This window comes from Fusarium musae, chromosome 4 (genome assembly GCF_019915245.1).
Source record: "Fusarium musae strain F31 chromosome 4, whole genome shotgun sequence".
Taxonomy (NCBI): domain Eukaryota; kingdom Fungi; phylum Ascomycota; class Sordariomycetes; order Hypocreales; family Nectriaceae; genus Fusarium; species Fusarium musae.
Window position 1 is genome coordinate 477117 of NC_058390.1, and position 25538 is coordinate 502654.

General features: G+C 44.8%; 8 protein-coding genes and 1 non-coding gene across 9 annotated transcripts; 4 read left to right on the forward strand and 5 right to left on the reverse strand.

The window, feature by feature from the left end:
- Positions 1–985: 985 nt before the first annotated feature.
- J7337_005095 (uncharacterized protein) lies at positions 986–2905 on the forward strand (the record flags this gene model as incomplete). The annotated part of the gene is made up of 3 exons (XM_044822778.1): positions 986–1297; positions 1380–2664; positions 2772–2905. 3 exons carry the CDS (start codon positions 986–988, stop codon positions 2903–2905), a joined length of 1731 nt encoding a protein of 576 aa, XP_044681269.1.
- Positions 2906–3740: 835 nt separating this feature from the next.
- J7337_005096 (uncharacterized protein) lies at positions 3741–5249 on the forward strand (the record flags this gene model as incomplete). The annotated part of the gene is made up of 3 exons (XM_044822779.1): positions 3741–3938; positions 3986–4326; positions 4373–5249. 3 exons carry the CDS (start codon positions 3741–3743, stop codon positions 5247–5249), a joined length of 1416 nt encoding a protein of 471 aa, XP_044681270.1.
- Positions 5250–5884: 635 nt separating this feature from the next.
- J7337_005097 (uncharacterized protein) lies at positions 5885–7350 on the forward strand (the record flags this gene model as incomplete). Its single annotated transcript, XM_044822780.1, has 2 exons — positions 5885–7091; positions 7115–7350. The coding sequence occupies 2 exons, from the start codon at positions 5885–5887 to the stop codon at positions 7348–7350; spliced, it is 1443 nt and encodes a 480-aa protein (XP_044681271.1).
- Positions 7351–8895: 1545 nt separating this feature from the next.
- On the reverse strand, positions 8896–9500 carry J7337_005098 (uncharacterized protein; the record flags this gene model as incomplete). The annotated part of the gene is made up of 3 exons (XM_044822781.1): positions 8896–8965; positions 9020–9325; positions 9373–9500. 3 exons carry the CDS (start codon positions 9498–9500, stop codon positions 8896–8898), a joined length of 504 nt encoding a protein of 167 aa, XP_044681272.1.
- A 1466-nt stretch (positions 9501–10966) lies between these two features.
- J7337_005099 lies at positions 10967–11040 on the reverse strand. Its single transcript has one exon. It is a non-coding gene; the product is annotated as a tRNA-Val (tRNA).
- A 6326-nt stretch (positions 11041–17366) lies between these two features.
- J7337_005100 (uncharacterized protein) lies at positions 17367–18290 on the reverse strand (the record flags this gene model as incomplete). The annotated part of the gene is made up of 1 exon (XM_044822782.1): positions 17367–18290. One exon carries the CDS (start codon positions 18288–18290, stop codon positions 17367–17369), a length of 924 nt encoding a protein of 307 aa, XP_044681273.1.
- A 2417-nt stretch (positions 18291–20707) lies between these two features.
- Positions 20708–21983, forward strand: J7337_005101 (uncharacterized protein; the record flags this gene model as incomplete). Its single annotated transcript, XM_044822783.1, has 2 exons — positions 20708–20872; positions 20946–21983. 2 exons carry the CDS (start codon positions 20708–20710, stop codon positions 21981–21983), a joined length of 1203 nt encoding a protein of 400 aa, XP_044681274.1.
- A 166-nt stretch (positions 21984–22149) lies between these two features.
- On the reverse strand, positions 22150–22929 carry J7337_005102 (uncharacterized protein; the record flags this gene model as incomplete). The annotated part of the gene is made up of 1 exon (XM_044822784.1): positions 22150–22929. The coding sequence occupies one exon, from the start codon at positions 22927–22929 to the stop codon at positions 22150–22152; it is 780 nt and encodes a 259-aa protein (XP_044681275.1).
- A 1094-nt stretch (positions 22930–24023) lies between these two features.
- Positions 24024–25531, reverse strand: J7337_005103 (uncharacterized protein; the record flags this gene model as incomplete). Its single annotated transcript, XM_044822785.1, has 4 exons — positions 24024–24302; positions 24357–24835; positions 24884–25327; positions 25372–25531. 4 exons carry the CDS (start codon positions 25529–25531, stop codon positions 24024–24026), a joined length of 1362 nt encoding a protein of 453 aa, XP_044681276.1.
- Positions 25532–25538: the final 7 nt, after the last annotated feature.

The window sequence follows — 25538 nt, forward strand, 5'->3', positions numbered from 1 at the left end:
TAGTCAGAGGTTTATATCAAACTCATAATATCTTCATAATTATTCCTAATTCCTTAATGGGAGGCAGCAATTATGATATTTGCTGAAATTGGCATTTAACGATCCAGATGGGCCTCGAAAGCCAGAAGTGTAGTAGTGGGGCGGAGGTGTTAACCCCGTCCTCTGACTGGCTCGCAAAATGCTCCGTTAAATGCTCCGTCGAATGCTCCGACCATTGCCCCACCTTTGCTGAGCACCCGCCGACACTTTGCTCCGTCGAATCCTCCTATGCCAATTTCCGCTTTCGTTCTCAACCACTCTCTTTATTCATAATAAATAAGCCAAAGTTTTTTTTTTTTTTTTTTTTTTTTTTTTTTTTTTTTTTTTTTTTTTTTTTTTTTTTTTTTTTTTTTTTTTTTTTTTTAAAAATGGATTCTCTGGAGCCGCCCGCCTACACCGAGTTACCAAACCAGCCGCATCAGCGGTCCAGCACTGTTATCAAAGACTCGGCGCCGCAACTTCGGGATCGTCGGAGGGAGAAACCGCTGTTGTCATGTACCTTTTGTAGGAACCGAAAGTAAATTCATTCATGTGTGATATAAAGAAGTCTTGAGACTGACGATGAGCTCCCAGGGTACGGTGTGACCGTCAGCTGCCATGTAGAACCTGCACGAGTAGAGGAATTGGGTTATCCTGCACCTACGAATCAGGCGGGCCAATTAAGGGGAAGAGCAAAGTTAGTGTCGGTGATCGCATCCAGCAGCTCGAGGAGCTTGTCCGTTCCCTCCTTGCGCAGCAACAAAGTACGCCCGATGTTGATCCTGATGGTCTTATTCGAGGGCTTTCGTCTAAAGCCAAGTCACCGCAGAGTGTCTCTACGGTCCCACAGGCATCACTTGACTCACTCGACGAGGATACTCTCGTGCCATTTATAGATCGTGCGTCTATATTGCAGAGAAATGGCAACGCTGACTCCCCCGCACCCTCACCCTCAGAGTCGGGCAGAATGCGTCTGAATTCACACGGTGTCGGAGCTAGCTACGTCGGTAGCGTTCACTGGGCCGCCGTTCTCCAGAGTATCTCTGAGCTCAGAGACCACTACGAGGAGGAAGAGGAGGCCCGGATGCTAGCCACCAATGATCATGCACTTCTCCAAAGCTCGGGACCTAGACTGCTATATGAGCCGGTCCATACCACGAAAACTGATCTTCTTGCTTCCATCCCACCGCGGCCCGTCGTTGACCGTATGGTCGCGAGATACTTCAATACACAAGGCGTTGTGCCAAGCATCCTTCACAGCGGACATTTTCTGCAAGAGGTGCGGTTACTACCCTTCTCCTTCTTTTATCTCTCCTTCCAGCACTCTCCTGGTTGGATGATAGTTTTAACCGCCTTAATAGTATGATAAGTTCTGGCAGGACCCGTCAGCCATGTCATACATTTGGATCGGCCTCCTCTTTAGCGTAATGTGCGTCGCTACATTATGTCAACACTCGATCAGCGACCCAACAGGTCCTGAAATTCAAGAACGAGCGCGCCTCTTTCGTGAACAAACTCTTCACAGTTTGATATTGGGCCACTACACCAAAGGCGGGGAGTACGTACTCGAAACCTTGATTAATTATCTCATCTGTGAGTCATTCATGTCCCAGGACGATGAGACCGAGCTGTGGCTCGTGCAAGGTATCATCGTTCAGCTCGCCCTGAGTCAGGGCTATCATCGAGACCCCAACAACTTCCCGAGCATTGGCACATTTTCTGGTGAGATGAGGCGCCGCGTGTGGGCTGTCATTGTGCAGTTAGATCTTCGTCTTTCAAGCCAGATGGCGCTGCCTTGTGTGCTTAAGTCGCAACAATATGACACAGCTGAGCCGCGTAACCTGTTGGACACGGATTTTGACGAGAACACTACGGAGCTACCTTCTTCGCGACCCGAAACTGAAGTCACCCCTGTGCTCTACAGCTTGGCTAAGGGTAGGATAGATAAATTGATGGGACTAGTCAACGATCTTGTCAATGACACCAAGGAGCATCCATACACAGAAATCATGGAGCTGGACCGGAAGCTACAAGAGGCTGAGGCTTCACTGCCACCAATATTTCAATGGCAGCCCCTCAGCCAATCTTTCATGGTGGCGCCTGAGATCGTCATGCACCGCATTTTACTCCAGCTCGCTATACAGAGACTAACAATCTGGCTTCATCGGAAGTATCTCGGGCTACCGTATACCCAGGCATGCTATCAACACTCACGCAGCGCTTGTGTTCAAGCAGCGATCAAGATTCTGGAGTTCCAGCAGATAGTGCTTGTGGAAACACAAGGAGATGGACTGCTCTATCCTGCAAGGTGGGCTAGGTGGATGCTCCTGTCCTCACGGCCACGTGCAGTCTTTTTGCTGGGCGTGAGCATTCTATGTTACTATATACAGCTGGCCAAGTCACGACCGGATGTTTCGCTGGACAACAGTACAGGGACAAAGGTTCACGGTCTTCTACGTAAAGCGTATCCCCTCTGGCTGCACTCTACCACAGTATCTAGGGAATCCAGGCGGGCGATTGATTATCTGAGTCTCAGACTGGGGCTACAGGAACAAGAGGCTGGTGAACCTCTTGCTGGTTCTATGGCCGATACGCCTCAAGATACCGATGTATCTCTTGGCCAGCTTACCTGGGACATATACGACGGTAAGCGGCCCAAATAAATCATTTTTCAGGCTATGCGTCCCCTTTTTCTTCGATTCGGCCTTGGGTCATATCTGCTAATGCGGTCCTAGAAACTGATGTTTTCTCAGAGTGTATCGCCGAGTTTTCAGCGACAGCATTCACTGGCGGGTTTATGGGACAAGAATTCGATTCCGCGACGAGTGATTCAAGATCAGGCTTATTTTCGATGAGCTGGGAGACTGAGGACTCGGCGTCTAGATAGGTAGAGGAAACAAATCTATGACCTCTATCAGAAGCCTATAATATTCGGCTATATTTAATATAAATTTAGAATATCATTTAATCAGTTATTTTATTACTTTCGGCAAAGGTCCTCGATCCTGTTCGATCCTAAAACCTGTAAATGACCTGGGTATGGTAGGTAAGTGATAGTCTACTTATTCTCTTACTAAGTCAAACTCAGCCTTGCTTATTCTATGTTACACAGCATTAGAGCATAGTACCTGGACATAAACATGTGCTTATCTTTTTGTCCCCCCGGTTCGATTTTCCCATCACATTTCCATCCCGGCTAGTTCACTCTCTCAACGCTGTGGCGTGTTTCGCCCTAAAATGATGAGATGTGATATCCAAACCCTGCAGCTACAAACTGACGTGATCTACGCTTATCTCGGCAATTCCTTACCGACCATATCCCGGGCCCTCGGTCCCTGCTCATCAGAGGAAAAAGAAAATAAGAGAGGCGTTCTGCTGTACAACATGAGAGTTACCCAAAGTGGAAGTCAGGCGTAAGCTGAATCAGTTCAACTGTCATATTACACGACAAAGCCACAGAATGAAATATGAGTGGCAATTCATATCACATCCATTTATCCGAAAATAGTGTTTAGTCTCGTCTCGTCACACCATCTGATATCGGCAATTGAAGTAAGTAGATCTCAAGGTACAGCCCCACCATCTCCGCAAGCACGCGATTCTAGTCAGTCGATTGCGCAACATTTTTATATGTCGCATTTCACTTTATATGAGTATCAGACTCACCTAAAGTCTCATTCACTCATTCTTTAACCCCTCACTCACTCAAATTTGCAGTCAAAATGTCTCAATCACAAGAAGCTAAAAAGCAGCTCATCATCAACGCCTTTGTTGAATCATGTAGTGGTCATCAATCGCCTGGTCTTTGGAGACATCCGGATGATAAATCGTGGGATTTTAACAATATCAATCACTGGGTGAAACTGGCTCAACTTCTTGAGAAGGGAAAGTTTCACGGTATTTTTATCGCTGATGTTCTCGTGAGTTACTCCCACTGCATCACATATCAAATCACTTACACTCTCAGGGATCATATGATGTCTACAAAGGACCTCGCAATCCAGACCCTGCCATCATTTCAGGCGCGCAGTGGCCTGTCAACGAGCCCCTTGCTACCGTGCCAGCTATGGCTGCAGCTACTAAGAATATTGGTTTTGGTGTAACTGTGGCGACCACTTATGAGCAGCCTTATCACCTTGCCCGCAGACTCAGCACTGTGGACCATCTCACTGGCGGAAGACTTGGTTGGAACATCGTAACTGGATATCTTGACTCTGCTGCTCGGAATCTCGGACATACTGAACAGCCAAGCCACGATGAGAGATACGCCATCGCCGAAGAATACGTCGATGTGGCTTACAAGCTTTGGTACGTGAGTCACCACATTCATTAGGATTCTGACTCACAAATTCAGGCAATCATCCTGGCGAGACGACGCAGTCAAACTCGACCGTGAAAAAGGCATCTACACAGACCCCTCCCTAGTCCGTCTAATCAACCACTCAGGAAAATACTACACCGTCCCAGGCCCTCACATCTGCCAGCCCTCCCCCCAACGCACACCTCTAATCCTCCAAGCCGGAACTTCCAAGGCCGGAAAGAACTTTGCCGCCAAGCACGCCGAGGCCATTTTCGTCGCTGGCCACAGCCCCGTCACTGTAGCAAAGAACATAGCTGAGATTCGAACCCTAGCAAAAGAGCAGTTCGGCCGTGATCCTAAAACGATTAAATTCTTGGCCATGTTTTGTCCGATCATTGGAAAGACGCAGGAGGAGGCTGACGCTAAGTATAAGGAGCTTGTGAGCTACGGGTCTGAGGATGGTGCGTTGGCGCTGTTTGGGGGATGGACGGGGATTGATCTTGCGCAGTATGGTGATGATGAGGAATTACGATATGTTGAGTCAAACGCGATTCGCTCAGCTGTAGAGTCATGGTCCAAGTCAATCCCAGGTGTGCCAAAATGGACAAAGCACACTGTCGCGAATCACATCAAGGTTGGTGGCTTGGGGGCAACAGTTGCAGGAACAGCAGAGCGTATTGCAGATGAGATGGAGCGATGGGTCAATGAAGCTGACGTCGATGGGTTCAATCTGGCGTATGCTCTTATGCCAGCCAGTTTTGAGGAGGTCATTTCTGATTTGTTGCCGGTTCTGAGGGAGAGGGGGTTGTTTTGGGAGGATTATGCTGTTGATGGGGGCACGTATAGGGAGAATGTGTATGGGAAGAAGGGCGTTGCTAGACCGCCTGCTGATCATCCTGCTGCCAAGTATCATTGGACGAAAGATAATTGAGCTACTCAGGAGGAATAGAGTTGTTGCAAGAAAATGTATGTCATACAATAAAAGAAGTTTTTCTTTACATAAAGTCAGACGTTTGGAAACCATATTCTGATACAGCCTATAGTTTTCCGTTTGACTCCTTATTATGTTTCATTATTTCGTCTTGTCAGGGTTATTGGCTGATTTGGTGCCTAACGCCACTCCCAAGCCATGTTTCTAAGCCTCGAGACCTTCAAACCTCCATTCTCACAGGTCGCGAGGCTGATGGAAATGTCTAAGTTATTGTGCTCTAAACACCTCATATTCTGTTCAAGCATAAACTTTGACATTTCCAAAACCTTGCAATATCTTAGCCAGTCAGGCATCGAATCTTCTCATTTTCCTCACTAACGCAAAAATCAAATTTCCATCAGTTGCAAGTTTAAATCATTCCCTTGACTATATAATCCCATGCTCGTCCTGAAATTGTCCCAAATTTTCCTTTCCTTCTTAATATTTCCGAGGATCTGACTCTAGTTGACACTGCCAATCGCCTTATCTCCCAATACGAACTTCAGTCACTCATCTCCACGAAGCACTCATCAACTTCAACTTGAGCCTCACTTTTGATTTCATTTCACATCTTGACTTCTCTCATCACCCTCATAATGTCTACCCCTTCTCTCTCTACCCTCCCTGAGGAGCTTCAGATTCACATCTTGGGATACATATACAAATACTCCCTCATCGACCTTCGTCTCGTCAGTCACACATTCTCCCGCCTCATCACACCAATCATCTTCCGCGCGATTCGCGTCCGCGCTTATAGAGATGAGCCACAGCGTTTCCTCAACATTGCCATGACGCCACATCTGAGATGTCACGTGCGAGATGTCACTTGCGATACATGGACAGGATCTTTTCCCACAGAGAAACGCTTGGAGCTCGTGGACAAGTTCTTTGAAGCTATTCCTTCCATCTGCGTGTTCCCCAAGCTCGACACTCTCAACATACGTCTGGAACGTGATGGATTTCACATGTACCACAATACGCAATACCGACTTCTGGAGATGCTGTTTCGCTGTATGGAGGGGTCCTGGCAGGTACATAATTATATTGGCAGGGATACCACGTCTTCTCCCAAGGTCTCTGGTCAACAGGCTAAAACTGAGGTTTCTCGTCCTCTCAAGACTCTGTCGATCTCAAATCTCGTTGATATCAGTAGTGTCAAGGCGATGCTTTCTTTTCAATCTGTCATGAACTCGGGAGCTCTGAAGGACCTGCGTATCAGCGTAGCTGACCTCAATACAGAGAAGTGCTGCCAAGGTGTTCACCACGATCTCCTTGAGACAGTGCTCTCTCCCAGAATCGCAGGCAATCTCCAGGTCCTTTCCCTGTTTTCTTGGGCCTCATGGGGATGGTTTCCCAACATGGACTTCCGCCTCGTTGGTGCCAACGACCTGCCTAATCTCAAAGTTCTCGCTCTGGGACAATTTGAGTTCAGTCAGTGGTGGCAGGTTGAGTGGATCGGATCCCTTGGCATCGAGAAGCTTTATCTCGATGAGTGCACAGTTCTGCACTCGGATCGCAATCGGGCTGCCATTTCCGAAGAGGATACTGAGCCGGCAAAGAAGAATGCCTGGCGCGAGGGTTCAACGTACCATACACATACCCGCTGGCACCACATCTTTGAGCACTGGGCCCATGCCATGCCCAACCTCCGCGTCTTCAAAATCGGACAAGGCTGGGACATGGATGACAGCTGTTCTTGGAAGGCGATAGACCCAACTTACGAGGGGGACTTTTACGAGCACGTCGAAGAAGATCATGAGGCTATTTCCAACCATTCCAAAATACCTACCACCAGCACTTTGAGTGTCCTATACCTCATACCACAGGCACTGGTATTCGATGGTATGGACCTGAGGCTGCCCAGGCTAATGCCGCTGTCTTCCCGTACGTGGAGCAGATCAAGGGTTTCAAGGGTTTCGGTCATACTTATACCGATAGTCCTGGGCATGGCAAGGACTTCATGAATGTTAGTTCCGAAGAGAAGGAGAGAGACAGGAAGGCGTTTGCTGAGTTTTTGACGGTTGTCGACACCCGACGAACAGGGTTCGTTGACAAGGAGTAGGAAGGGTACCTTATTGTTTTGATTAGATGAATTTTTACAATTGGTTGAAATACTGGGGGCGATAAAAGGAACTGCACTTGTATACCAAGGCGTTGGCTGCCAAGACCCAACTTTAAGGGGGCACTTGTTGGTTGTGTTATCTTTTTGCTTTTTCCACTTTGTTATAGAAACAATGATTGGACGCATACCTGCACATAGAATAGACTACAGAGACTGCAATTTATCCCAGTTCTCAATTTCAAGGTGCCAATTTGGTGAGCCTGGTTACACAAGAAATCTCAAACTCGACAAACGACATTCTGTAACCGAGCGGCCCGAGATGCCTATTCTAACGACCGGACATTTGGCGTTGGGGGCCTTTCAGCCATATACCAATAATCCTTATCAGAGGTGTTCTTGGCCTGCGGCGTGTATTTCTCATTCGTCCTCACAATCAGGCAGATAACGCCGAGTAAATTATTTGTGGAAACGTCCTGCACATGATGAGAAATTATCCAGTTATTTACGGTGAGTTGTACGTAGGCCAAGTGTAAGACAAGACCAACAACGCAATCATGTTCTCATAAAATCAAGCATAGGGTATCATGTATGCACATAGTGGATGAATATGTCTGTATGCGGTATAATTGATTGACGCCGAGTTGCGCTGATTCAGCGCTGATTGCAAAGTCTAACCAATCCCCGGTCCCTGATAATGAATGATAAAATGAGACGTGCAGCAGGGATCCAAGCCAAGGCATTAACCTCGGAAGACGGAAGATAAGAGTCAATCGGGCGTAGCGCCCTGCCCGCTTCGTTACGGAAGCAACCGAATGAGACGAAACGAGGAATTCGCATCTTGAACGAGGTTAAAGGGACTGTCGAAAAGAGGCACAGCTAATTACTGCACTCTCTCTTTTACCGGTCTAGCTCTGAAGAGAAAAAGTGCACGCGAGCCACCCGCTTGCATTCAATTCCTTGAGTGGCATGCCAAAGCGCACTGTAATGCAATGGAAATGCGGAGGGCTGAATTAAAAAGTTGGTTGGGCTATGCTTAAAACAGAGTTTTGGATTGGATTGGATTGGATTGGATTGGATTGGATTGGATTGAATCGCAGTGCGACGCGAAATGCTTACGACAACTGCCGGAAAGTGGGAGATGCGGATTGTATCACCACGTAAAACGCAAATGCAACGCAACGCAAGCAATCTTCACTATCGACGCATGCATTGCAAACGACGCCCCTCGATAGTGAGAGTTCCATTGATTCGGGAAGCGGGTATCTCGGGAGGGGAGAATGCTTGGCCGTGGCGTCATTCAATGATAACGCACGAGCGACATCCGAGCAAGCACTAAAAAAGCACTCAAGGCTCAAGCAAGCACTAAACACAGACCAGAACGTCATCAGAAACAATAACCAAAGTGGCACCGAAAGTTTTCGGTAGAAGGAATCTTGAAACTGGGATAAGGTTTATTTAATGAAATGGTTGGGTATGTATTTGTTTTATGCTTTTTCTGGGGTATCGTTGTACAAAAGATCATGACGCCATAGATTTTTTATTTCATCATGCAGAGTCCGAGCGCTTCGTAGGTCGTTGTTCTAAATATGAAGATGTAGCAAACAGAAATGTCGCGCTGATGAGATGTTAGTTTATTCTCCGACAAATAATTGAATTGAAGAAGACGTACATAATTCCAGCGCGACACAGAGCAGTCGCTTTAATGAGACGGATGCCTACTTGGCAGATTGGTTGATACATATCCAGATCATCTTCCGGATCGCATGAAATGTCGCTCGCCATCAAAACGACCATTGTTCCTGTAATAAAAGGGCTGATGAACAAGAACCAGAACCAGGCGCGGAAGAATTTCTCTTTGAGAGTCGTCGTGCTGGCGCTAGGTTCGGTGTCGAGCATTGAGGGGCGGAGGGACGTGAAGATAAAGACTGCGACGATGCTGAGGACCTCGAGGGTGCTGATAAGAGCGGCGAGAATGCTGAAATTGTTAGACACTGTTAAATGAGGTCTTTGTGATGGACGTACAGGAAATCGGGGGCGTTGTTGAGAGAGATCTTGGTAAATGGGACCCACGAAATCAACATGCCCATCACCCACGGGAGAGCGAATGCGACGGGCATAAAGCGATTGGTAAAGATTTGCTGCATATCCATAGTTTGCTGATTCTTCGTATTGTCGTTCAAAAAAGCCGATTTCTCATCATGTCCAGCGAAACCAGCCTTTTCGCCCGCGGTTTTGTTATCCTGCCATGTCGGCAAGTGGGATGTTTGGCAATCCATGTTCGTCTTTTGTTCCCGACTCCCCACTTGGCCGATAAAACGATAACTGTCGAGAATTCTCAAGTCCTGAGACTTACAATAAAACAGTCAAGCAAATGTATTTGAGGAGAGGCACAAGATCAACAGGGTGCAGATGGCCCGGCTTTTTAAGAAATCAAAGATAGCCCGCCCACCTACGGGAAGCTTGCATTCATACACGTACCATTCTGGATACGGGCTAGAGGGGGATAACAACAGGGATCGACAAAGGCCCCCACGGCAGATAAACAAGGGCCCACGTGCACGGGAGGGATGAAGCACATGTGCAAGACGATTGGATGTGGTTGGGGAATCTTTATTGCTTTATCCGACACTGGGCACACATCCCGTAGAGAGCAAGTGTCTGCGTCACATGCAAGGTACATGCCTCGAGGCAGGGAACTAAAAGTCACCAATCACTTATACCATGTGGGCGAGTCTCGGCTTCGTGAGCCGTATGGTGGGCGGGTGCTCGATGACGCAGTTTGGTACGAAAGCCATTAATCTAGCGGCTGGGAGTTCGGTTAGGTATGTATTGCTTGCAAGGTAAGGTATGTGTGTATTTGTGAGAGGCGGAATTACTGTACCCGAGATCAATTAAGGGCATTGGTCACACAATGAACTACTGCAGTGCTGTTTTATGGTGATCAATGAAGATCTGGGCTATTCCCCCAACAAACAGCGTAAAACTCCAAATCCAATTGAGGCTCAATTAACCCAATCACAATCGCCAGTCAGCCACACCACTTTTTTTTTATCTGCCCACAAAACATCCTCCAACTCCACTCACGATACTCTTTGGCGCATCTAATCTTATCTGATCTTTTCCCCAGCTCACCTGAACCTATCTACCTTGAATTCGCGAGTCCTTAATGACTTTCATTTTGCTGCAAGACATAACAGAAGTATCTGGCATTCTTTTATTAAGCATACGGCACGTAGAAACACAAGCACACAACGCGCCAAATTTGAAGTTGCCTGAGGATAATGTTCTTGTCTTTATAAGTCAGCCTGCCTCTGTACTCAGAGTTGCTCTCTTGAGACTTGTGGCCGAGAGCCTATCGCGGCAGGCAGAACTTAGTGACCCGAGTTCCAATAGGACCACGATATTTTATTTATTCTAAACCATGAACCAGAGATAAAACTAAGACAGAACTTGAGCAATTACTTACCTATCTATTGCTTTAAAAGTCAAGTATTCAAGCCATGTATATACCTTTTCTAAGTAATTGGGCGCCAGAACTTGCATCATGTTACCCAATAGGCACATGGTAAGATAATACGATGTGATTATAAAAGTTGCCAAAAGGAGCAAAAAACAATGGTTCCGCCCGGGCTCGAACCGGGGACCTTCTCGGTGTGAGCGAGATGCCATAACCAACTAGACCACGAAACCGAGACTTCTAGGAATGGCTTCCTATTGGATGGCAGATTGAGAAATCATTTCTACCTATACCCTCAGCTGACTTGTCCCTCTCTGCAAGTGATCAATCAGTACTACGGTCTTGTTGTATCGCATAGAGGATTGAGCCAACAATGAGGAGAGGACTTCAGCAAATGCACTGGAAATGCGCTACTTGAATTATGCCCTAGTAATTACCTTAGGAGTTATCCTCTCCCAAGATTTCTAAGTCCTGTATAGTAAATGACTAATACTCTTAACTGCTAATGATATATCTATTCCCCTTTCTTATAGAAGGGTTATTTAAAACTAGCAACGTTATTGCTTAAGAAGACTTTATTCAGAGTTACCTATGCCAATAGAGTCACATAAGGCTCACGACAAAGGCTCGCTATTTGTCCTTTATAGAAACAATGCAAACAGCACTTTAAAGACAAAACTCTATATTCTTCTGATGTGGCTAGTCCCAGAACTTGAACAGGGTTTCTCAGAATGTACAAAAAGCTCCTGCATCCCTCTTATGCCTTCAAACTTGATTTCTTTTATCATCCATTCCAATACTTGGTCACATTCTCACAAACTCAATAATGGCTATCGCATCCAACAGCACTCCTTCAACTCAAGACCATGCACCACTTCCACCCAACGTCCATGATGTCGACAAGTCTGCGCAAAACTCTTCTGGCGCAACTGAAACAGGCGACCTACCCGAATCATCTATATTTCACCTGAAGGCCGCCTGGGGAACTGAGACGATAGATGTATCAGTGAAAGTGGGCGCTGCTGGCCTCGCTTTCATATTTGCCTGCGCCTTTCTCGCTCTGGTGGCTTTGGCATAGGAGATTACTGTCATCACTTCCGTGACTCCCTTACACTTCTGGATTGCGATGACCATTTTGGTGCTGCTTTTGGTGATTTAAAGTGATGCAGGGGTCAGACAACGTGAGGAGCATTGAGACAACACGGGATACTCTCACATGAGTCTGAAGTATTTCGGGCCATCATCAACTTCACGACCTCGAAATCTATGCGCTTTTGCTCTCCTTCTTTTTGCAAGTCCTGGAGAGGAATGCTTCGAAATATCAGTTTGAGGTTGATATGATTGGTTATTAATAAACATATATCATCCCAGGCGACCTAAACTTGTTCCGGTCGGATTCTATTCTTTTCAACCATATAAACGTGACTGCTCAAGTCACTGCATTGATTAGCGTAATTTAGAGCTGCCATTGATCGTATGGACCCAACAAGGTACTGAATGCGACTGATCATAAAGCCCATTTCCTCGTTTACACACACTCTTTATTACTGTGACATGACGAATACTATCAGTTATCTCATTTATGAAAGTTGTCCTGGATGTCATGCAACTCAATCCTGATCTCCAACTCTCCTGAAACGCTTAGCCATAAAGATGAACACCCCACCTAGAAGAAGCGATGCACCAGCAAAGATCTGCGCACCTAGATAATGACCCCCAGAACGCCTGATAATCATACCAGCAATAGGCGGCCCAGTAAGAGTCGCGATACTATTCGTCGTAAATATCATGCCCATCCTCACACCTGTCTTGTGCACATCCGTCGTCAAATCTGACAAAGCAGGAGGGAACAAACTCATGGATGCTCCAGCAACAATACCGTAAGCACTGGCCCATGCGTACAAACCCGCTTCTGTTGATACTGCAGGCCACGTGAATAAACAGATAGATGAGATGAACACGACAGGTATGAGAACTGCGATGCTTCCGAAGTGATGTGCAATGGCGTTTGGTAGTGAACGGCCGATGATTCCGACACCGTTGACGACTAGAAGCACATTCAATGCGGCTGAGTACGTGAGGGGTTTGTCCAATTGTGAAACAGCAAAAGAGGCGAGGTAGTAGAACGGGAAAAATGTTCCCCAAAATATCTATTCCCGTTAGTATGCCCATACGATTTACCAATAGCACAGACTTACAAGGAAGATTCCGATTGCAAAGAACAAGTAACCCTTTTCCTTGAACGACGCTAGATCAATCCATGGACCCGATTGTCTCGGCGGTATTCTAGGTCTTAGGAGTAGATTCGCCATGACCAGTGTGATAAGCTGCACCAACCCCATGACTCTAACCGTCCAAGCAAAGCCAACACTCCCAAGGAGCTGACGAGCCGTAGACGGGAATATCAACCCTCCCGTGGCACTTCCGGTAGCAGTGATACCAAAGGCCAGGGCCCTTCTCCGCTTGAAGTATGTAGAAACAACAGCAAGGCTAGGGGTAAACATCAGACCGTTACCTAGCCCTGTACAGAGACCCTGTGAGAGGAGGAGTTGCCAGAATGTCGTACTGAGAGAAGTCATGAATATACCGAGACAGGTGAGTAGTGTGCCGGCAGCGAATGTGGTACGGAAGTAGCCGGCATCCGTCAGACGGCCAGACAGGGCTCCCATAAAGAACAGTGCAGATATTTGGACGGATCCTATCCAGGATATTTGGGTTGCTGAATTATTGAGATATGTTGTGTAATACGTCTGAAATACGCCAAAAGAGCTGTTGTACCCCCTGGCAGAACGTCAGCTCTGATAGTGCACAGAGGATCCATGTTTGACATACCATGAGTTCAGCATGACTATATGCCCGGCAATGGCTACAAATGGGTCAGTGCTGCATTTAGCCCTGTTCACAAAAAAGCTTACCTGACGCCCAGGCCCAAAAGCCACCATCAGGTGGAGGTCCAAGGTCGCTGTCCACAGCCGAAGTGCGACTCAAGACACGATCCAATACGAAGAGTCTTCTCTGTGGCTGAGTGCATCCATCTTCAGATATGTCGCCTTCGTTCTTTGCCGAGTCAAACTCGTCATTACGACAACCGCGCCAGGCTCTTTTGCTCAGAAAAGAATGTCTCTCATATTCCCCACAACGAAGAGACTCGCCGCTTTCCTGAAAAGCTAGTTCTTTGTTGTCTTTATTCTTATGCGATGATTGATCGGGAGATGGCATTTCGAGCAGGTAGAAAGCGAAGGGTCACGAGTGGAAGTTTTAGATGGAGAGGTCCTTAAACGCTAGGAGAAAATATTTTATAGAATATCAAGAGAAGAATTTAAGCTAATCATAAGCCTTCTTAAATACCTCTGGTCGAACCAACTTATTCGAAATATGTTATAGCCGAGCTTAACCAGAAAACTGTCCGCGGAAATCGTCCGAACTAGACAGCTTCTATATAGAGAAAACACAAAATAGTCCGAAATCCGGAAATGATATAGAGTTTTTCTACTGGAACTAAATTACTTATACTCGTTATAGTAAATATCTATATTCTGTCGTGGCCATAATAAGAGAATGTCTAATATATTGCTAATGTTTATATTCCTTATTACTTATAAGCTTTGCTATAAAACGCCCAAGACTTAGCACTATATTACTAATTAGCTAATTAGCAGTAACTATATTAACTTAATAATATTTAATATCTTAGAAATTATTATATTATTTCTTAGCTATTTATTAAAAAGTTAAAATATCTTTATAATAATATATAAAGTATAACTAATAAGGTCTTATAATAAAAATAATATAATATAATACTTATTTTTTAATATATTATATATAAAGTATTATATATAATATTAAAAAAATATAATAACTTTAAAAGTAAGTCTTAAAGTTATATAATACTATTACTTTTAACTTTATAATTTAATTAAATAAATAGCTTTAATTTATAAATATAAAAAAATATTTCTTTTAGCTTTAATAAACTAAATACTTTTTTTATTATTATTTAATTAAAGTAATTAATATTAAAACTTTAACTTTAAAAGTTTAATTTTAAATAAATTAAAAATTATTAAAAAGTAAAAATATCTTTATAGTAATATATAAAGTATAGCTAATAAGGTCTTATAATAAAAATAATATAATATAATACTTATTTTTTAATATATTATATATAAAGTATTATATATAATACTAAAAAAATATAATAACTTTAAAAGCAAGTCTTAAAGTTATATAGTACTACTACCTTTAACTTTATAATTTAACTAAATAAGTAGCCTTAATTTATAAATATAAAAAGATATTTCCCCTAGCTTTAGTAGGCTAAATACCTTCTCTATTATTACTTAATTAAGGCAATTAATATTAAGGCTTTAACCTTAAAAGCCTAATTTTAAATAAGCTAAAAATTATAAAAACTAATATAAAATATAATATTATATAATTAATATTAATAATAGCTATAACTATTTAATTAAAGCAATTAATACTTATATATCTAGCCCTTTAACTAAAATCTATAGCTTTAAGTTTAATATTATATTAATCCTTTAATCTTTCTTAAGGTATTATAAAATTATAAGAAAATACTTATTATATATTAATAAACTATTAATAATATAATAAGTTAATCTTATAATTTTTAATTACTAAATATAGCTATTTAGTATTAATAAAAATAGAGCTAAAAATAAAGCCTTTAGTAACTATATTATAGATTAGATATATATATTAAAGGATTTAGTAAATTACTTAAAATAGGGTTAATGCTTATTAAAGTAATAGCAGGCTTTTATTAATAGTATTATATTAGGTAGTAATAATAGTTAATATTAGCTATAGTTTATAGAGTTAAAATATATAGTTATAGTAGTTAAATTATAGATATAAATATTATATTATAGGAATTAAAGGCTATTATAATATAAAAGAAAGGAAATAAAAAGGGAAAGAAAGGTAAAAAGGTAAATTAAGAAATAAAGGTTTTAGTATTAAAGGAAAAACTATAAATATTAGTAAGTTAAAGCTAGCTTAGTAGGTTAGTAATAGATTAAATTAGGTTATAAAGTAATATAAAGCAGTATAAGGAATATAAATTAAAGGTAAATATAGCTAATAAATACTTAAGAAACTAAAAATTATAAAAACTAATATAAAATATAATATTATATAATTAATATTAATAATAGCTATAACTATTTAATTAAAGTAATTAATACTTATATATCTAGCCTTTTAATTAAAATCTATAGCCTTAAGTTTAATATTATATTAATCCTTTAATCTTTTTTAAAGTATTATAAAATTATAAAAAAATACTTATTATATATTAATAAACTATTAATAATATAATAAGTTAATCTTATAATCTTTAATTATTAAATATAGCTATTTAATATTAATAAAAATAAAATTAAAAATAAAGCTTTTAATAATTATATTATAAATTAAATATATATATTAAAAGACTTAATAAATTACCTAAAATAAAGTTAATACTTATTAAAGTAATAATAAGCTTTTATTAATAGTATTATATTAAGTAATAGTAATAGTTAATATTAACTATAATTTATAAAGTTAAAATATATAACTATAGTAATTAAATTATAGATATAAATATTATATTATAGGAATTAAAGGCTATTATAATATAAAAAAAAGGAAATAAAAAGTAAAAAGGTAAATTAAAAAATAAAAGTTTTAATATTAAAGGAAAAACTATAAATATTAGTAAGCTAAAGCTAGCTTAATAAGTTAATAATAAATTAAATTAAGTTATAAGGTAATATAAAGTAATATAAAGAATATAAATTAAAGGTAAATATAGCTAATAAATACTTAGGCTTAGCTATTTATATAGTTTAAGTAAAAAGAATATTTATTAAGCTTTATATTAAAATAGATTAAAAATAATATAAATTATTAAGTTATAAGTAATAATTAAATTATTAAATTTCTATATAAGTTATTATATAAGGGTATTTAAAAAGGTTATATAGGGCTTAGTATTAAGATAACAGCACTAAACCTGCTCAAATAATCTCAGACTTAGGGGATTACTGAGAACCTCACGCATTACATCATCAGGCATGAGTTCTTTAGAAGTACACTAACATGTTCATAATATTAGGCGTAGATGTTTCTATAAATAAATGAATGAATGAGACTACTTAATGATGGTATCTAAACGGTAGCGCGAAAACAAAATCAAGACAAGATAAACGACATGAGATCTAAGGTAATGAACGACTGTAGCACATAACGACAATTAACCGACTAGAAACAAGGAAAAGGACAAAAATACAGACAGCATGAAAAAGAAAGAAGATAAAAAGAAACGGGAAAAATATGTCCTTCTCTTCCTCCACGATGGGTTCAACAACAAAAGACAAAAAACAAGACTAAAGCAGTAATTGACATAAGGTAAGGACTGCAACACCACGATAATTACTCCACCAGCAGTAAGGAGAGAACGAAAACTTCGGCAAAGGGGAATACATAATGACAGGAACACAACAGAGGCCGAACAGGGAGGGGAAAGAGGTACCGACGAGGCGGATCACTCAGTAATGTGCGCATCCTCGAAGGGAACGTCATTTGGGAGCTGAGTGATAGCTCCTGGCAAACTATGGTACACCTCTCGGCGAGACAGGTGATGTCTGGTGACCCAGTCCCCGTCAACGTTCTGGAAGTAGTACCAGAAGTTCACAGGGAAGGGGTATAGATGAGGGAGGATGGGCCGATGGCTGTCGTGCATAGCCATCATCACCATGAGAAACAGCGACAGGTTGACTGTCAAGACTCCGGGACCTGCGGCTTCCCAAGGGATGGATTGCCATTCGATCAGGCCAGCACTTGGGGTGCCGCTCACACGGGCGACAACGAGCTCATGATCGGAGAAGATGAACCCATAACGGGTCCCCACGTCGTGACAATATGTCGCTAAGCGAAGAAGAGGATAAGGCTGGTAGTTCTCTCCTTCTTCCAGCTCGCGGGAGTCCCACTGGTTGGAGGTGTAGGCGCAACTAACGGCAAGATGTTCGTCGTCGCTGGTTACGAAAGACAAGGCAGAGCGGCGGCCCTGGGCTAGATGTTCGTCCGTGAGCACCGAAACATCTCGGCAAGCTTCACCGCACCGGCTTGCGAGAAGTGCGACGCCCGTAGCGATGGGCTGTCGGAGACGGGGCACGATATGTCCGTCGAAGGCCTTCTTCATTTCGGTGAGGCTTGAGGCTGCGATGAGTGGTTGCTCGTCGATCACAACGGGAACATGGAAGTCATCTAGTAGATCTCCGTACGACTCATGGAGGTTGTTGAAGTTGAAGTCTCCCCATCTTTGGATGATGGATGAGGTGGCTGGGAAGGCGGTTTGGGCCACAGAAATGTTTGAATGTCCCGTAGCGGCCTGAAGCCTTGGGTTGGGCGTAGTGAGCGACCGGCCGATCGTGGCCCAAGTATTAGGGAAGCGCGGTTGGCAAGACATTGCTTAAAAGAAAAGTTGAATAGAGGTTGCAAATGTTTGAAGTAGGAAGGCGAGAGTACTTGAGAAAGGCAAAACGGTTAAGTCTTGAGTTAGATAAGTCGATGAGTGGATGGAGCAGAGAACGGGCATGTAACTATTTTCGCTTCTTTGGATATCTGATTCTGTTTATAAACCAGAGAGACGCCCAAAAGCAGAGGATCTGATCTATCATGAGCACGAGGCACAGCTTGAGGCGGCGACGGTGGTCTGGAAGACCAATCCCTGTTCACTCGCCGCCATTTACAAGACTACTCCGTATAGTCAAACGCGGCGCATGGCTCTTGCGCAAGGCTAATGCCAATATGATTATGACAGCGGACACCTGTGGCTAACTGTAAGATTAGTACGCAAAGGGCGACATGTGGTGAATTGGCAAGACTACTCTATTCCCTGTTACGAAACGCATTTCACGGCTCTAGAAGCAAGTTAAAGTTCCTCAGCCTTTGAGATCGGGCGCCGGTAGCTTTGTGCAATGCTCTTCCGCAGCGCCAAAACGCCGTTCATGGTTCGTGCGCAAGCCAAAGTTAATGTTCTGATGGAAATCAACCATTAGCGATGTTGTAATATCCTTTGCCGCACGGGTCACCAAGGTGAAGGATATCCAGCCGACAGAAGCAGGCCAATGTTAGTCTGACTACGAAACCGGGCACAGGAGGCTATCCGATGCCTTAGTGTACGTACAGTGGGGGGAGGGACTACTAGCTGCAGGGCTACTCTGCTTTTTCGGAACAAGTTTCTGGTTCCTGCACAAGCCCACGCCGATCTGCCGCTTGGATCTGGGGGAGGGGGAGGGGCTAGTAGTATATTGAAAGGTTTGCCGTTGAGTAGGTTCCTGGCTGCAGGACTACTCCCTACCTTATTGTACAACGCAGGTCCTGGTCTCAAAAGGACACAGACGCCAATATTGCCCATGACATTAGGCACAAGTGGCTTAACCAATGCCCTGTCGCAACGAGAAGTGATGGAAGATGACAGAGGAAGGGCTTGCTGCGAAGCTACTTCTCCCCGTTTCCTACGTGGCGTGGAGGTAGATGGCTTGTGCTGCGCAGGGGTTCTCTCTCCCATGAGAGCCTCAAGAGCAAGGGTACATCGGTTACGGCAAGAATCCATCTAAGAATAAGGTATCTCTGATAGTGCATCCTGGAGACCAGTACGTACTTTCAGCCTCACGGTAATAAACCGACACCCAGGAGTTCATCTGTCTGCCTGCTGGTCTCGTGATGAATTGCTAAACGCATTTCCTGGTGCCTGCTTGAAGCAATATAACGCCAATCTAACTATTAACCCTGCACGGATGACGTTGGTCATTCGCAGAAAACAACCTACCTGCTGGTTCCCCGTTCTGCAAGATGACAGATGATCGGCTGCAATGTCAGTCAGTTCTGTGCTAAACCAAAACCTCGGTTCAGCAATAGCCGACGGGTATTGGCTGATGATCCTGGAAACCGTGGCTCATTCACAAACGGCTTTCCCTTCCAATTGCACGCTGTTGCAGAGGCCAGGCTTGATTGGTGGGCTGGCCATAGCCTACCTGGACTACAGGTGTTATGTGGTAGCACAACAGCCCGATCTGGCCGAATGACCAATCACCAAAGGGTGATAATGCAATCGGTGAGAAAGAAATAGATTAGGTACGGTGACACAAGGGAAATGGTGCTGTCATCAACACACGCAAGCAATAGCAAAACCCTGGAAGGGAAACAAGCAAGATATGGTGAGTTGGGCGCCAACATAAAGAAACGTCGCCTTTCAGCCGACCCGTTTGGATGAAAGACAATGATTTAAGGTGGCTTATCCTTTGATGCTAATGCAGAGTGAAACGCAGTGGTTGAACAAAGCGCAGACAGACGGGAGAGGGCAATGACTGCGCTCCCAATTTCTCACCTCCTCCTCATCTTTCATTTTGCGCACATGGGATTCTGTCATATTTTGCTTCTTCTTGGGGATCAGTGTTCCGGCCGTGTTGTCGCCAGCCCCTTTTTGAGAATTGCCGTCGGGCGGTTTGCAGAATCCCCATCTCCCTCTGGCATTCATTGCCCGCACGGTTCCTGGGTTCTTTCCTTTCATTGATTATGGTACTGTTCTATTCTGTTCGTAGAGTCTGCCCTTTGACAACGAGGGGACTGTTTGTAAGTTTTCCCCTTTGAGAATTACTGCACGGTTGGCGGACGCTCCTTGTTGCAATTACCGCGCGCTATTTCTGGACTCTCCCCCTTTGACAATTGCGCCGGATGTTCTGGCCTGCATTCAATGCGTTTCAACATATAAACACGTCCCATGTCGTGTTTTATTGCGCATTTGTCAATCAGAATCTCGGCTTGACACTTTAGATACTGAAACACCACCTCACATACCACTGCGAACCGACAAATCTTGTCATGCCTCAGCTGAAACCGCTCCCGGACTGCCAAGGTCCCAAGCTCGAATGCTTCATTGACGATATCGCGGCCTGCAACTTCAAACTCATCGAGCGTCTCGGCTCTGGATGCCATTCCCAAGTTTGGAAAGCCGAAATAAATGGCAAAGTCTACGCTATCAAGCTGGTAAGTTCCCCATCCGACTCCCTCGCCCCCTCTTCTATCTCTCTATTGTCTAACCATCCCACTCATCCGTCAGTTCTTTAGTCTCTGGGCACACGAGCCAAACTTCATCATGGACCCTATTGACGACTTTACGCACGACCTGGATGACGGATACGAGCCCCCCGAAGAAATGAGTCGAATGTCTCAATCGACAATCGCTAGTCTGCGCCTCCACGCAACCTCGTTCTACAACGAATGCCGTGTCTTTGGGCGCCTGAAGGAGTTGGGCCGTGAAAACCTCGCTGTCAAGTCCTATGGATACCTGCAATTCGATCTCAGCGACGAGAAGGTCCAGCGGCATTTCCTACCATTTGGAAACGGCGCGAGAAGAACTCTAGCTTTTAGAGGGAACAAAGAACCCACCGACGAAGATGTGATCCGCTGCCTCATGCAGCACGACGATCTCGGCATACCCATGATGGCCATTGTCAAAGAGTGGGTGCCCTCTTCTGAGGGTCCAAAGCTGGTGCGTGATGTTCCCGAGGGCCGAAAGTATTGGCTGCCTGCCGGAGAAGACCGGGCAGTGGTCAAGAGAAGCATTGGACACCTGCCCCGACTGCTGCGTAATCTTCGAGAGTTGCACAAGTCAGGCATCGTGATTCGTGATCTCAAGGAGCAGCAGTACCTAGACGGACAGCTTGTAGACTTCAGCTTCGCCTGGACCATCCCCCATATCTTGGGTCCAGAGAGCGGCCTCCGACCCCCCTGGAGCTTTGAGAGCATGGCGGCATGGGACCTTGAATGCTTCCAAACCATTCTCAATGATTTCGATAAGAAGGCAGAACGCGCAGTGCCACGGATACGGAAACACAACCTTGTCGCACGGCAAAGCGACGATATGTACCAACGCCTTCGGCCCAGGCCTCAGTTATACGGGCCTGTCCTTCCCATGCTCGTCTACGACGCTAAGACCAAGCCCATGGTGCATCGCCCACCCTTTGACCCTGCCAAGTTCAACTGGCGGGCTGTCCAGAAGCCAACAAAGAAGGTTGCCACCGGGCGCGTCACCAGGACAAAGGCGCCTCAAAGAAGAGCGCTAAGAGAAGCGCCAAAGAAGAGAGGAACGAGATGAGATGACAGGCCGCGCAGATAGGTAGGTCAAGACAAGACAAGACAGCGCCTCCCGGAGGACACCAGCATAGACCTGATTGCGTTTTCAATTCTGCTAGCTAGCTACTCCCGATGCTTTAGTAATATTTGTTGTTTGATAGAGAAGGAAGAATAAATGTACTCTGAACTTACTGCCCCGCACGTTGATCCATGAGAAACCTCAACAGCCCCCTCTGCAACGCACACGGTGCCGCGCAACCATGATCCTCACCCTCAAACTCCCAGCACCAGACATGTCTCAAATGACGCGACTCTTGCATCCTCGCCACCAACGCCAGGGCATTATCCCTCATCTTTCGCAGCGTCGCGCCCTTTTGTTTCTTCTCAAACTTGTCATCTGACTCACCGGGCAATTGAACCAGTGTCTGTTCCGCTCCACCAAACATGACAAGCAATCTTGGCGCGCGACCGCTTAGACAGTCGCGCTCATTGAAGCGCTGTTCCTGGTTGCGAGTAATACTGCAATTGTTGAACCAGATGGACGGACTCGCAGCGATGAATGTGTCGAAATACTCTGGCTTCGTGAATAGCGCGTTGAGGGCGAAGAGGCCGCCGTAGGAATGGCCGAAGAGCGCTTTGGGACCTGTTCCCAGAGATGCATTCGGGAAGAGGGTACTCTCAACATACGGTTGGATGTCGTTCTTGATGATATCCAGAAAGTCCGACGCGCCGCCAAAAGGACCAAGCGATGGTTTCCCATCCGGCCCGGGCGGGATATCATAAACCCCATCCCCGGACTCCGGTGTCAAGTCTCCGTTTCTCCGTTTGTCAAAAACACCGCCGGTCTTGTTAGGATACCCAACAGCCACGATTACAGCTCTCGTCTGATGCGTGAACTCCAATCTCCTTGCGATATCCGTCGCAGTAAAGAAGTAGGCATTTCCATCGACGATATACCTAATCCACATTGGTTAATCCCCCGTTGTTATCCTCGATGGCTCGGCTTTCCTTACACAGTGGAGACGACCGCATCGTCGTTTACTGGCGCGCGTTCATTCCAACAAAGAGGCCAGGACACCTGGATGAGATAATCGCCTCGGCGGGTGGGGAACAAGAATTGGCATGAATTGTGCGCGGTGGCACTCACGAGCGTTACCGGGACGAGAGTCATGGTTAAGTAGTTGAGGGGAGGAGGATCAGATGATGGTGATGGTGATGGAGATGGAGATGGAGATGGAGACGCAGCTGATGGTCTGATGATCAGATAAGATTAGATAAGCGAATGAGAACATCGTGAGTGGAGATGCGGCAAAAACTTTACACGAGGTTTCCCAAATGGATTAGGTAGTTAGTGATTGCAGAATTAATATTATATAGCAGAATATTAGAGTAGTAGAGTCAACATATATATTTAATACCCTTCGAACATTCACTATAGTTAACATCTATACTAAATGTCTTTAATTACTACTTAAAACTTAGGGTATTGATTCTAGGCTATTTTAGCCTAATAATTAGACAGTCTTTTAGCTTAAACCGTAGACGTGGCTTAAGATAATATAATAATTCTTAAGATATTAAACTTTATTATAGGTCTATATAGTTACTACTTAATTAACTAATTACCTGCATAGTGCTAAGTCTTAAGCGTTTTGTAGTAAATAGTGAGCAATGTAAACATTGGCAGCTTGGAAAAAGTTAGTCATTAGGCAAAGAACGGGGAATACATAATATATGTCTCCGATTAGCTCCAGCGCAGCTGGCAGTCTTCTGTGGTCATTGCATGATACGCGCAAGAGCTAATGGAGTGTAAATTCTGTTAGTGGACTAACAATAGTGTGATATCTGTTGTCGCGAGCTGCGGGCAGTTACAATAACTGGAGTGGGCCAATCATCCATCCATCCATCCATGGTGACTTGGAGCCTTATTTTATCACCTTAATTCATCCGTGCGAAACATGTCTCACCTCACGCGATAACAAAACACCAGGAGAATAATTGACCGAAAATAATATTCCTCATTTACTCAATTCATAACTCATCACTAACTATCCTCATCCCATCAATAAGTCGTCAGACTAGGCGTGCTAGGATCCTGAGGGAACGAGAACTTGGTCTCAACAAATATCTTCTGCATCCCATCCTCCCTCTTCTCAAACTTGTAGTACACCTTATCCAGATCCTCCAGTCTGACACGGTGCGACAGCATCTGAGCCGGATCAAGCTCGCCCTTTTGAATCATCTCAAGAAGCTCATGCCAGTATTTGTGAACGGGCGCTTGCCCGTTGCCGATGAGACGAACGCCTCGCTCCATGAGGGAGCCGATGTTGAAGTGGTTGGTCTAGTCATGTTAGTCGCCTGTACGTAAAGAGAGGCTGGCATTGGGAAGACTCACGTAGCCCACGTAAACACCTGTTACACCACATCGTCCATAGTTTCGCACGCCCTCAATCATCTCGTTGATAATCTCACTCGTGTCCGTCTCAATCCCAACGGCCATCTCGAGCCAGTGCATCCAGCCCTTGGCGTACTCACCAGCCGCGCACTCAATCGCGCAATCGGGTCCACGGTTACCAGTGAGTTCCTTGAGACGGCTTACGACGGTAGGCTTGTTAGTCACGCCGTGCGACAAGTGCTTGTAGTCTACCAGCTCAAGCTTGTCCTTGTGTTCAGCGGGCCAGCGATCTCGAATAAACGACAGGCGTGGCTCTGTGTCGACAAAGATGATCTGGCTCGCGCCCTCTTTGATGGCAAAGACACCCGCCATTTGACCAATTGGACCAGCGCCGAAAATGGCGACCGAGTCGTTGGGATAAACGGCTGTGTCCTTGACAGCGTTGTAGGAGGTAGCCAATACATCAGACAAGTACAGCGCTAAGAGTGTCAGTTATCCCCAACGACAAACACAGAAGTGAAACTCACCCTTCTCATCGGGAACATCATCGGGAATCTCCAAAAGATTCACATCCCCAAGCGGAACACGCACATACTCCGCCTGCCCACCCGCAAACCCCCCCGTGAAATGCGAATACCCAAACATCCCCGCCGTGCGCCCTCCATACATCGCCCTCTCAGTGGTGTTCGAGTTCGTCTTCTCACACTGCGACGAGAGCTTCTGCTTGCAGAAGAAACAATCGCCACACGCAATCTGGAACGATGCGACGTAGCGCTTCCCAACGTCTATGCCCTTGACCGCTGACCCGACCTGGTCGACCACGCCGCAGAACTCATGCCCGAGGATGTCGCCCTCGCTGAGCTGCACGACTGTGCCGTGGAGGAGATGTAGGTCTGAGCCGCAGACGGTGCTGCCTGTTACTTTGAGGATCACATCGCGGTCCTCAAGAATCTTGGGCTTGGGTGCGTCGACTGTTTGTGTTAGTGGTGTAAGTGCATGTAATGAAACGACCTACCCATTTGGACTTTGTTCTTGCCAATCCATGCGAGAGCCTTCATGGTCTCGCCAGACTCGCCGGCACCTGGCTCACGGTATGAAGTGACATCTTGCGCTGTAACGGCGTTGTCGCCGTGGCCAATGATCTTTTCGGCCTGGTAAGCTGCTTGAGTAGTCATTTTAACA